Source organism: Kogia breviceps, chromosome 2 (genome assembly GCF_026419965.1).
Source record: "Kogia breviceps isolate mKogBre1 chromosome 2, mKogBre1 haplotype 1, whole genome shotgun sequence".
Classification (NCBI taxonomy): domain Eukaryota; kingdom Metazoa; phylum Chordata; class Mammalia; order Artiodactyla; family Physeteridae; genus Kogia; species Kogia breviceps.
The window spans coordinates 81,605,023-81,617,638 of record NC_081311.1 but is presented as its reverse complement, the minus strand read 5'-3'; the positions used below and the strand labels follow the sequence as shown (position 1 = coordinate 81,617,638).

General features: G+C 42.4%; 1 protein-coding gene across 7 annotated transcripts in view; it reads right to left on the bottom strand.

Annotated features, from left to right (window-relative positions):
* Positions 1-12,616, bottom strand: part of PCNX2 (pecanex 2) — a 274,045-nt gene that overhangs the window by 216,655 nt on the left and 44,774 nt on the right. For all 7 annotated transcript variants that reach the window (XM_067025705.1, XM_067025704.1, XM_059053839.2 and 4 more), the window contains exons 6-8: positions 11,417-11,564; positions 11,146-11,291; positions 8,697-8,790 (exon numbers count right to left, since the gene is read on the bottom strand). In XM_067025705.1, coding sequence (XP_066881806.1) covers positions 8,697-8,790; positions 11,146-11,291; positions 11,417-11,564 — 388 coding nt within the window. The remainder of the gene's footprint in view (positions 1-8,696; positions 8,791-11,145; positions 11,292-11,416; positions 11,565-12,616) is intronic.

Here is a 12,616-nt window from a genome sequence, read left to right as displayed (position 1 = left end):
CTCAATATTTTGTGATAACCTATATGGGAAAAGAATCTGGAAAAGAATATATATGTATAACTGAATCACTTTGCTGTCCACCTGAAATTAGCACAACATTGTAAATCAACTATACTTCAATTTAAAAAAGAATCTCACAATATAGTCTCTGTTTCACTAACTTAAGGCTGGAGATTTCCCCCCATATTAATAAATATAATGTGAAAGTGCTAAGTTTCAAGAGACATTTCTTCCTCTAAAAGAGCGATGGAAATGGACATATTCCAACCCTGTAGGAATTACACTCTGAACTACAACAGAGCAGCAGTTGCACATCTGGCCTTGGTTTTCTTGCTCTCTGGTTTATCTCTGGACTAGTTTGGTTCAGAGCTAGAGCAGAGATAAATTTATTTAAACGAGATCGAATTCAGAGCAAGCGCAGAAATAGTGATTGATGGTGGAAACTACAAAAAGAGCAGCCACTAGAAGGAAATAAAGACGGACCAGGGGCCAGAATGGTGCACTTTCTTATGGACAGAGCCGGGTCTCAAAGTCACAGTGACCCATTGCGCTATATTGCTCTCCCCAGGCTGTCGCTCATCTAAGCAACAAATAACTGAAATACATGTGCTGCTGCGTTTTCCCGTTGATATGGAAAGAAATCCTTGAAATTCTTCATCTTCCCCGGATCTCAAAACTTACAATCCACCCTCCCGAGGAAGAGGGCCTCTCTTTTTCTGCCTGTCCTTCCTTGTTTTCCAGGCTTACTCCGGGGCCATGGAAACAAGCCACCCAGAGGAGCAAGCCTAGAGATCCAAGTCCAGCCATGTGTTCAATATGTGGGATACTTAAATAAAGCAGCACTGTTTTGGAAACTATAACCTGTTATTTAGCATTTGAACAGGGATTCTTGTTTTAAAGTCTGCAAACAATTCTTCTTTTATAGGACAGCAAGATTCGTCTGTGCATTTGAGAAAAAGGGAACACCAGCCTGGGAGCTTGTGAGGGCCTCCAGCACAGGATCTGGCTGCCATCATGTGGCAGCCAGGGCTGTGGCCACAGGGACAGAATCCCACCGCGGGGCAGGGCCTCTTCCCAGGGAGTCAGAGAACTCGCCTCGGAGAACAAAGTCTTTCTAGAGTCAACCTCATAATCCTCCATCCTTATGACTCTGTGCCTGGATGAAAGTTTAATCTCTCTAGTGTGTCTAAGAAAACAAAGCAGGACTACAGTGAAAGGATCTGACAGTAACAACCGGAAAACAAGAGAGAGGATACAGGAATATGGACAGCAGGAGCTCTGCAGAGGCAAATCCCTGCATGGTGACCTGTTTTTTTCCAGATACTTCCACCTCTATCTATGTGGGTGATCAAAGGTACCAAGAACCCCCGGAATTTTTTTAACTAACTCAGTAACACATAACTCTATCATATAAATCAACAGAGTGAGGCAGCTAAAATACATACTCTCAAATATTTATCATTGGAGTTGACGTTTTCAACTCATGCTTGAATGGTACACACAACTGGGCTTATCTGATATTGGGAGAATTCACAACCTTTTATATTTTGCACACCTAATTGACTAACATCCATGCCCCACATTCTGGCTGATGCCAGAATGCAAACCAGGGATCACTATTTCTTCTGACTAACGTTAAGAAGAAGGTCTAAAAGAGGTGGTTATTTTTTTATAATATTCTGCCTGCTTACCTTCTTTGAGATCCAGGTACACACTTAAGCACGCTGGCTTTAAAGGGCTTTCCTGAGAGTTGATCCCAGTAAGTAACAGAGGCTTTACTGAGATCAGGGTCAGAGAGGCTACTAATAATAATGTCAACAAAAATGTCAGAACTCTGAGAAGGCCATAAAGATTAAGTGCACCTCAATCCACCTTTGGAATATAGTACCTAATGGGTTTAGAGGTTAGAGTAGCTTTCAAAAATAAGCCTAATTTATAACCATAACAATATCTGTTTCGATATGTACTATAACGATTCATAAACAAATAGAAACCCCAAATAAGTGAATCCTGACCAAAAAAAAGATGATTGCCCATGTAATCTACTCTACTTTTTAAATAGAAACAATTGAGGTACAAAAACCCCCAATAAAAACCCTATAAACTAAACTTGCTCCAGAATGAGTCTTTCCATTCAGTAGCCTACCAAGCCTATTTTATGAGTAACAGATACACAAAATGAATATAAATACTATGTCTTTCCATAGGATCTCACTGGACAGCAGATAATATGCATTTTTGTATGCATTTAAAAAAATTTTATATGCATTTTCATGAGATTGCTTATGACAAGAGAAAAGGTTTTCTAATACTAAAGCATGCTTATATATCTTTTACAAGAGAAAGCTCTTCTATGTTACTTGGAAGAATTTATAGATGAAAGAAATGTAAATCTTTGCTGAACAAAGAACAGAAACTATCAAGCTTTCATCGCAAGACCTCCAGGGGAAATAACAAAAGTCCACTCTGCAGTGAACCCTTCAGACACAAAACACACTTCAACTTTTAGGCAGCTTCACCTTCAACTTCCTAGGCAGACAGCCTACTTCAACTTTGATTTTCTAGGTAGATGAGCTCATATTAGGCTCTGAGCTGCTGAATCAGTCCTGTGTCCTGGGTAATGAATTTATCCCCTGAAACTTTTTTAAGTAGCAATTCTACCTTCTGCAATTCAAGACATAATTCCCTTATTCTCGTTTCTGGGGAAAGCAGAACTACATGAGACAGTGTTACCAAAGGTACCTGCTTTCTGGACAGTTATTGTACAACCAGAAAATACTGCTTATATTTCTTCAGCAGTCAATGAGAAATGTATTGGTTCCCACAATGACAGAGAGGCCAAGGAGGGAAATTCGTTTCCTCACCTGGTTTCCTCCAGGAATCCCCAAAGAGACATGGAAGTTACACTGCAAACCATTCCCTATTCATACTTGGGAGTTAGGGATATAGAACTGTCACATGGCAACTAGGCTTAACAATGGCGAAGAGGAATGGCGCTCTTGCCAATAATAAGAATCAGTGGTTTAATGGCTAGTTAGAGGCAATCCTAGACACTGAAGTTGACTCAGAGGGAAAAGGCTGCTTTTCTAATCTCTTCCATGGTTGAAGGGCTTAGAAACTGCCCCAACTAGGAATCCTTCCAAGTTCAAAATCAAAGTTTATGTTTACTACAGTAGGAGAACTCTAAATGTAATGGCATTAAAAGCCAGAAATAAAATAGTAAACTACCTTCTGTAAAACTGCCACAGAGGCCAAAATGTTCTAACACAACAGGCTGACAGGGAGAATACAAAGTCCTGAACCACCTTAAAATCTCGTAAAGTGACTCATAAAAGCGCTAGGGGAAAGGCTTCCCTTGGCCTTTTGCTCTTTTGCCGTATAAAGTCAGTGTGAACTTCAGCCACAGTCTTACTGCTTCTGTTTGGAGACAGTTTAACAATAGCTAACATTTTCTCAGTGCTCCCTATGAGAGGTACTGTGTTAAGCACTGCGTATACTATTATATTTTGCTTTCAAAGCCGCCCACTGAATTGATTATTAGTATTATTTCCATCTATGCATTAGAAAACCAGTGCTTAAGATGGTTAAGTAAACCTGCTCAGCGTCAAACCAAAAGTTACTCTTTGTGCAGGAACGGGAACCTGGGCCAGTCCAAGGCAAAAGCTCAAGTTCACGCCACAGGACACAACCCCTCTGATGTCAGGGAAGTGTGGACCCCAATGTCAGCTTTTCCATCACAGTTGCCTCCCATATGGACAGAGAGAATCATTTCCTCCTCATTGAATGGAACACAGGACTAGAGAAACGAATTGGAGACTCAACCTTGATTTCTACGGAGAGGAGTTAAAAATGTCATTTTGCAGGGGGTTTCTTTCCACTTTTAAAAGGAGAAGATAACATTCTGTACTCAAATATGTAGACCAGGCAAACTGCTATTGCTTCTGGCTCTTCCCCTCCAACAACCACAAGGTGAGAGTTATCTGTGGATGTTCTTTTGATAATCCCACCTTCACTGGGTTGTTTCTCTCTGCGAAGAGGTCTAATTACTCCTGCTGCAAATAGAACAAAGCGTGAGTGCCTTCACGGACCGTCTCTGCCCCTCCTGCTTGCCTCCTACCTGCTATCCCTAAATGCCTGGTTCATGTTTGCTGTCCAGAACTCTGATTGGACTGTCTTTGTTACTTCCAATGATTAACTTGATTCAATTCACTATTTACTGAACATCTACCTACAGAGGGCTAAGTGAGGGCTATCAAAGTACCCTAGCCATGGTCACTTTTCTTTAGACAAAAACAGTCTGGAAGAAGAGGTGGGAGTCTCCTGCATCTGTGAGAATGCGGTAAGCACTCCTCTGATGACAGCATGGAGGGATGGATTTACTGCCAGGGTAGGGACAAGGGAAAGACGGATAAAAGAGGCAGATGGTAATTTGTGCTTTAAAGGAAGAGAATTCCAGAAGGTAGAAGTGAGTGGAGAAGGGCGTTCTAAGCAAAGAAGGGCAGACACCAGGAAGAGGAAGGGCTGAAGGTCGGTTTCATGGGTCTCACAGGGAGGAGAGGTGAGGCAGGGGCTGCAAAAAGGGCCTGGAGGAGCAGGGGGCTGCATAAGGGCGCCCCGAGATCACATGTGTTAGCAAGGGGGCTGCTCCACCCAGGTCTCAGAGTACCAGGTGAGGGCCCGGGCTTAGGGAGCCCACAGGCCACGGCCAACCACAAACATGCCATCTGTGGCCTGTGGCATTTCAAAAAAATTTAAATCGACAACATTAAACAAAATAGATTTTTACAGATACATGGGCATTTCTAGCTCCTTGTGGAAAGAACTGGAAAATCTGCTCACCCAGGCGTCCCAAGCTGGCATAAGCACCCTGAAGATAAGAAGCAGCAGCCCTCTGAGGGCAGGACAAATACCCCCCAAAGGACTCAGCACCCAACACCCCTAGCATTCAACCCTGAGCCCACTTCACCTGACTGGGGGCCAGGGAACTGAGGCTGCAGCTTCTGCTGGGGGGACGGTGCAGCAGGTGGGACTTAAGCGTCCCCTGGCCACTTACTTAGCTACTGAGGTTGGGCTTGTTTCTTCATCAGTCTTAGTTTCCTTTCCTGTCAAATGGAGTGAATATCACCTACCTCCGTTTTGTCGGGCGGATGAAATGGAATAATAGTTAGCCCAGTGCTTAGTGCAAAATACATCTTTAATAAGCGATGGCTGCTGCCACCATAACTATGACAGGAAAACACTTCCTTCAGGGCCAGGAACTGCCAGGACGTTGCTTCCCACAGAAAGACTCAAGGCGCACTGGAACACAGGTGTAAGGTGTTGAGTGCCCTGGCCCTTCCAAGTTACAAATTCCTGACCTGCTGTCATTGCACTTGATCAGCTGTGTGCTGCTCTGATGTGTCTTTACCTCTAGCATTAAAGAAACAGATGGGGCTTCCCTGGTGGCACAGTGGTTAAGAATCCACCTGCCAATGCAGGGGACACAGGTTCAAGCCCTAGTCTGGGAAGATCCCACATGCCATGGAGCAACTAAGCCCGTGCACCACAACTACTGAGCCTGCGCTCTAGAGCCCGCGAGCCACAACTACTGAAGCCCGCGTGCCTAGAGCCCATGCTCCGCAACAAGAGAAGCCACCGCAATGAGAAGCCTGCGCACCGCAACGAAGAGTAGCCCCTGCTTGCCGCAACTAGAGAAAGCCTGCATGCAGCAACCAAGACCCAAAGCAGCCAAAAATAAAATAAAATGAAAAAATTTTTTTAAAAAGTAACGGATGACACACACACACAGGTATGTTAATGCAGGGATTAACATATTCAAATTCAACCAGCTTGCTTGCTGTCATCCTATTTTAGCACAAGTTTTCTTTCATACAACCAGTTTGAAAATACCCAAACCGTCACTACAACACGCGCCCCCATGGAAGCCAAGGCTTACTACAAATCCACAGAAATTAGCCTCCCGTGCATGGGTGGCATGGCTTTCAACATCTCTGAGCCTGAGGAGGAGCGTGAGGCTGTTGGAATATCTACCATAAGCCTGTCAGACCGCAGTTGAAATCCAGAAGATCATCTGACTCTACAGAGGACTGAGCCATTTCTTCTGAGCATGAATTAAACAGATGGTGTCCCCATAAGTGATTTTCCAGAACTGCCCCGGGAACAGCTTCAATGCTATAATTTTGCTAAGTGAAGCGACTAGAGTTTTGTGCTCAAGCATCAAACAGGAAGCAACATACATCTCCTATGACCAAATGGGCCACTGAAAGGCCACGGTACTCCAGACCAAAGTCGCCTCTAAAGGACTAACTTATTTCAAAGAGTAACAGTATAGAGGACACGTATATTCTCAAGTAATAGCCTACACATACAATAGCAGACATGTGTATTATTTTTTTATCTTTAGGCACAAGAAAGAGATGCGCATGGTTACGGGCCATTCTTTCCTAGAACTCAACACCAATGCCCTGTCAAACGACCTTGGGGAAAGAGCAGGGAGTCAAGCACTTAGAACTTAGCATGTGGTGCTGGGGGACCAAGACCTTGTCCATCAGAACATTCACATACAAGAAATGTAAGAGATAGACAGGGACATTTATAAAAGAGAGCCGCTTTTATAAAACTTGATCATTATTCTCTTTAAAGAAGCACAGTCTCATTCAACTGCCATTTAACCAGAGTCCTCAGGTGTCATCTGCCAATTTTTGTGGCCCGGCATCCATCCACCCAACTCCAAATTTCCCACGGAAGAGCTGCCCCCATGCATTCTCAGAGGCCATCTGCCCAGCTCTGGGTATGAACACAGACCCCAGCCAAGTCCTTGCCTTGGTAATCGGGCTCAGGATTCCAGGTGGCCCAGTCAGAACGAAGGAGGTACAGAGTGGGACTTATATTGGGGTTTATGGGAAAGAAGCATCTTATCCCCAGTGGACATGAGTGAGAGAAGACGTAAGTGGGGGTGCTGCAGACATCTTTTGACTGTCAGGGTGAAATGTTTGAGAGTGATGTCAAAACAGAGCAATGGGAGGGTGATGGAGAAAGAGAAACCACACCCTTGAAGACATCGACCCAAGACGTCTCCGTTACCTGGCCCCCAAAGTCCCATTTTGGTGAAGCCTGTTGGACTTGGATTTCTCTCATGTGTAACAGAAAGGGTCTAACTGTTTTATGTACGTGAAGAGGCAGATCTAGGAAAGTAATGACATGCTGGGACTCCTCTAAGCCACCGTGCTTGACAAGAAAGCTCAGCACAAACACATTCGGTGCTGTCCAGCAGTGCCCAAACCTACCCTGGCCAAAAGCTCTTTCACCAGAGTAAATGCACCGTGGCAAAGCTAAGCCCAGGCAGGTCTCGAAACGGAGGGCAAGTTAAACAAAAAAGGGCTCTAACATGTGAAAGAAATGCAGAGGGAACAAAAGAAAGCAAGAGTTGGAGGAAAACTAATAAAGAGAGAGAAATTAAGGGGAGAAAGTGAGTTAATGGTGTCTCATGGTCTAAGGAAGCGGGACTTATTGAAAACCCTATAGGCACTCTCTTTCATTCTTATCTGCACACTGTGTATTTTTAGTTTTTTAAGGCTCTGGATACGTGGTCTTATTCTAACTGGCATTACCGGCAAAAGCAGTTCAAGTATCTTCCTCAGGGAAAAGTGTAGTCCATTTATCGGGGAAAATAAACATTAAAAAGCCATGTAAATTTATTTGGGGATAAAATAGAAGGCGTGTTTTTGTTCCAAATTTAGTTTAAAAACACTACAGCTTTCAACTGAGGATTGCAAAATAACAGAACAGCTTTTCAAGTTGTGCTATCATGTAATTATTTTGTCTGAAGAAAGTTGCCACCTTAGATGACTGAACTCATCAAACCACTGTAACAAAATGTCTCAGAGGCTGGAACTAAGATGGGAGTGGCAGACTGCTCTCTCCTCTCGGGTCTCCGCTGGCATGAGCGCTTTGCTTGCGTTCTGACCCTCTCCAGGCGTGAAGCCTAAGGCATCCCCGTGACATCACACAAGTCTTCCATACATCCTCAAATAGGCCACACCGCTAGGCAAATGTACGTGAAAAGTCTCTCCTCCCGTACTCAGAGTAAGCCACTGAGGCACGGCCCTCTGGGTTATCCTCAAAGAACCTTGAAGTCCAGGACGAAGGATGAATTCAGTCCACCACTGATAAGATTTACAGCTTGCCCAATGCCATCATTAATCCACGTACTTCTGGATTCGCAAGCGAATTCAGTATCAACTTAATTAACGTGATCAGGAAAGTTATTCAACACACACTAAAGAGAAAGGATGTTTAGATCATCTATCTACAAAAGAGCTTGTCAGCGCAGATAAGAACTAACCACATCTCTAGTCCGTTCCTTGAGACAAATTTAATAACACGTTCTTGAGCTGCATCACCACCTTTCCCATAATTGCTTGCACAGGGCTCCCCTCTATTTATGCCTACGTGTTATATTCATTTTTGGAAGTGGCTGCTATGAAAGTGGTTCTGTTTATTTTCAATTATTCTACAATATCTGATTTTCTTTTTCTTTCCCGAGAAACCCACATGCTTTGCCGCCTACAGAGGGATTATCACATGCATTCTACACCAGGATCTTCACTTCATTTACACTCAGAGTCAGTTGCATGTAAGTTGCTGGGGGCAGCAACCGCGACACCTTCCCCAACCTGAAAACAAGCCCCACTTACCCAGCATGAGAGAAGCCGTCATAATTTGATGGCTGATACTGGAGAGGGCCTTCTTTCTGATTTCCAGACTTGAAGTAACAGGATCTAATTTCCCCTGCAAAATTTCAGCAAAGAACGTTACACAGTTACTTGTATATGATCATTTCCGGGTATACTTTTTCCAAGTTAGAGGGAACTCATTTTGGATTATTTTCATGATAACTGCTGGTAGTCTAGGTCCATTCTTTGTATTTCTCCACAGAATGTGTAACTTCGCTAAGAAAACTGTGACGCACCTCTCTGCTAATATGCTTAGACAAATTTGACTCAGTTACTTATTTTTCATCGAAGTATAGTTGATTCACAGTGTTCTGTTAGTTTCAAGTCTACTGCAAAGTGAATCAGTTATACATATATACACATTCTTTCTCAGATTCTTTTCCATTATAGCTTATTACAAGATACTGAATATAGTTCCCTGTGCTACAGAGTAGGACCTTGTTGTCTATCAATTTTATGTATCATAGTGTGTATCTGTGAATCCCAAACTCCCAATTTATCCCTCCCCGCTTTTCCACTTTGGTAACCATAAATTTGTTTTCTATGTCTGTGAGTTTGTTTCTGTTCATTTGTGTCATTTTTTAAGATTCCACGTATACGTGATATCACATGACTCAGTTACTTATCACTTAGTTGCTTTTCATCGATGAATTTGCACCATTTCTAATCCCCTTCTGTATATTCCTTTCAATGCATTTCTTTTGTGTATTCTCTTCATGTGTCAGGATGATCTGTGTGTGCTGTAACTGGGTTTTTTGTGGGGTTTTTGTGTATCATGTGCAGAAGAGGCTTATTAAGTGTGTGGTTTTGATCGGTGGACCACGAGGGGCCATCCCAAACTTTGAATTAGCAGATGAGCATTGGCACAGCTGCTGACTGGTATGTCAGCCTGGTAATGAGGAAAAGAAAGAGATGGAATTAATTTGTGGAGTTAAATTAGCCTGCTAAAGTGGTTCAGGGTTCTGAGGTGTGAAAATCAGTTCACTTTGTAAATGTAAACGCTCTCTCCCCAGAAGAGGTTTTAGGCGTACTTTCTTCAGGTGACAGGGAAGCATAATTAAACTCGTCTGTCATGAGCAGCTGCAACGGAGTCTGCAGTGCTGGACCTCAACTTCAAGGTTGTACCCCCAGAAGAAACATTCACGATGACAACCACGGCCCCTCTGGAGGCTTTGATAGAAGTGCTAATGTTGTTCTTCATAATGTAAAAGTCTCTTTGTATTTCTGCAGATGCAAAAGCACTTCAAACTATAAACTACTGATCTATATAGAGAGGGTAATATATCATTTATTATCCAAACCAGGATCCTCGTGAGAAAAGAATAATAAGTTTACCTTGATCTAGAAGGGACTTAACCCAAGACCCGACCTATAAAAACTAAGACCTATACCCCTTATCTCAGGAACCTTGAATTTGCCATTTAATGGTTCTTCCTTCCTTTCCTTCTTTCTCTCTCTTCTTTCTTTTGTTTCTTTCCTTCCATCCTTCCTTTCTATTACTTTTAAAAATCTTGTTTATAACAAGGTATTAAAAATATATCAAGGTCAGATTTTCAACATATATCTAATGAATATTTCTTAGGTGCTGGGCATTACCTTCCCAAAGTTTACAGCTGTGAGGGAGAAAATGTCACTAATCAAATTATTGTAAGTCAATAAACAATTAGAAGCTGTAACAGTCTCAAAGAAGGAAAAAGATAGGGTGTTAGCAAAGCAACAGAGCACAGGAACCTGATTAAACCTGGGAAATCCAGGAAAGGATTTCCCGAAGAACTTTCTTTAGAATTGAGGTCTGAAGGATAAATGGCACAATGTGGGCACAGGGACACGGTATGTGCAAAGGCCCTGAGGCAGGAGGGCACACACTCTGTTCTAAGAACATTATGTGGGAGCAAGCAGAACTAAGCCTTCCTGTTCCAGTCTAGTACAGGTATCCCCCGCTTTTTTTAAGTTCGCCTTACACCACCTCATGTTTTACAAAACACCTACCTTAGTACATGTTTTTGCTAACTGAAAGAAATCCGAAAATTTTTTCTGCTTCTAAAAGGCTAAAAGTGAAAAGAACATTCAGCGTTTGTTTTGCAGTGACTTACACAGCCAGCGCACACCCGAAGCAATAAGAGTAGCATCACCAAGCTCCCTCCCCAGGAACTATACCCACTATCTCAGCACCAAGCTGCCATGGCTTTGAATTAGGACCATCTGTGTCTTATATTGATGTCTTTTTTGCATCCTTAGCTAACTGCCTCTTTGCTTTACACCATTTCAGTTTAGGAAAGATCTCGTAGGACCACTCTACTTTTAGATACATAGGAAACCTGTCCTCAGGCTAAGAGACCACATGGGACCTCGAGAAAGCTGCCAGCCTTCCCCCCTTCTATGTCATGAGTCAAGAGCTCTAAAAACTTACCATGTTCATCAATAAAGACATGCATCGCATCCACAGACATCTCATCTTGCACAGATGTTTCAGGCCCACTGATGACTTGCAACACAGAACTGTCTTGTTGGGAAGTTACCCTGTAGATTATCTGCCTTTGTCTATTGCCCTGGAAACTTAACATATATAAAAATTTCAAAAACAATGTGGAACGCCTCCTTACCCTTAACAAAGCATTAAAAGCAGCAGCCAGTAAATGAGGCTGCACCAGCATAAAGCTATATAAGTAAGTTATCCTTACAGAGTCGGGATCTTGGCAGGCTCAGTGAGCCCGGGGCTGGTGCTGGTGTGCTCTTGACTTTGCATGTCTGATTTTCCTTGCTTGGCATTGGGTCCACTGGGTTTCTCACTTTCTAGGATTTCCTCCTTCTTCTCCTGGGAACAGTTATCTGAAAAACATTGCTTTATGTGTTAACATAATACTAAATAAGAAACTAAGGTGAAATTACTTGGAAACAAGTGACCAAAACTGAAGCAAGAATAGATAGAAAATCTAAATAGCTCCTATGAATTCAGAATCAGTACATTTTAAGTCAATTAATTTTATTTAAATAAATTTTCATTTGACTAATTATGAAAGTACCTAAATATTTTTGAAAAACAGAAGTGTGCATGTGTCAGAGACATGTTATTTAAACATCTACAAATACCATCACTTTACATATGGATTCAAGGACTCCCTTATAATACTCCAGTAACCACTGGCTTACCCAGTTGAACATCACCCTTTTGGCTAACTTAGTCCTGAAACGTTCATAACTCATACATGAACAGCATCGATGAAAAAAATTGCATAAATACCCTGGCGATTTTGGAGTAAAGTCTCATTTTGCATTTTAAAACCTTATCAGTCTTTCCTTCTCACTCATTCTCAAAATCTAAATTTTCAAGCTGAAGGTAGAATTGGCCTCTTCATAAAGTAGATGCTCATTAAGTAGACCTGACTTTGAACCAAACCTTGGCACTATGGAGGACTCAGGGAGATACTATGCCTACTCCTTACCCTGAGAATATTTTAAGATGAATTAGAATTCCAAGATCAATAGGTATATATGGGGTTTTTGAATTTTTAGAATCCTCTTTAAACAATGGACCAAAACAAGGGTCTTAGTTTACACCATTATGCAAAGTGGAATGACTCCTGAGGGTCAGCCGTCCTTATCTAAAGACACACCCAATGGCCACTTTTAAGCTCACAATGTCCTCTGTATTCCCATGACCAAAGATGCCAATAGCTATCTTCTTCTGCATACATTTTTGCCTGAGAGAAGAACACGATTGAGTGGTTTGAACCTACAGGCTCTTTCAAGACATGCCATTCAGTAAGCCCACCAAGATCTGTCTCAAAAGGGGAAGTGGGGTCTAAATCACATCATCATATATACAACAAAGTTCTTCATCCTTGGACTTGAAGTACTTAGAGAAACACTGCTGGCTTCCA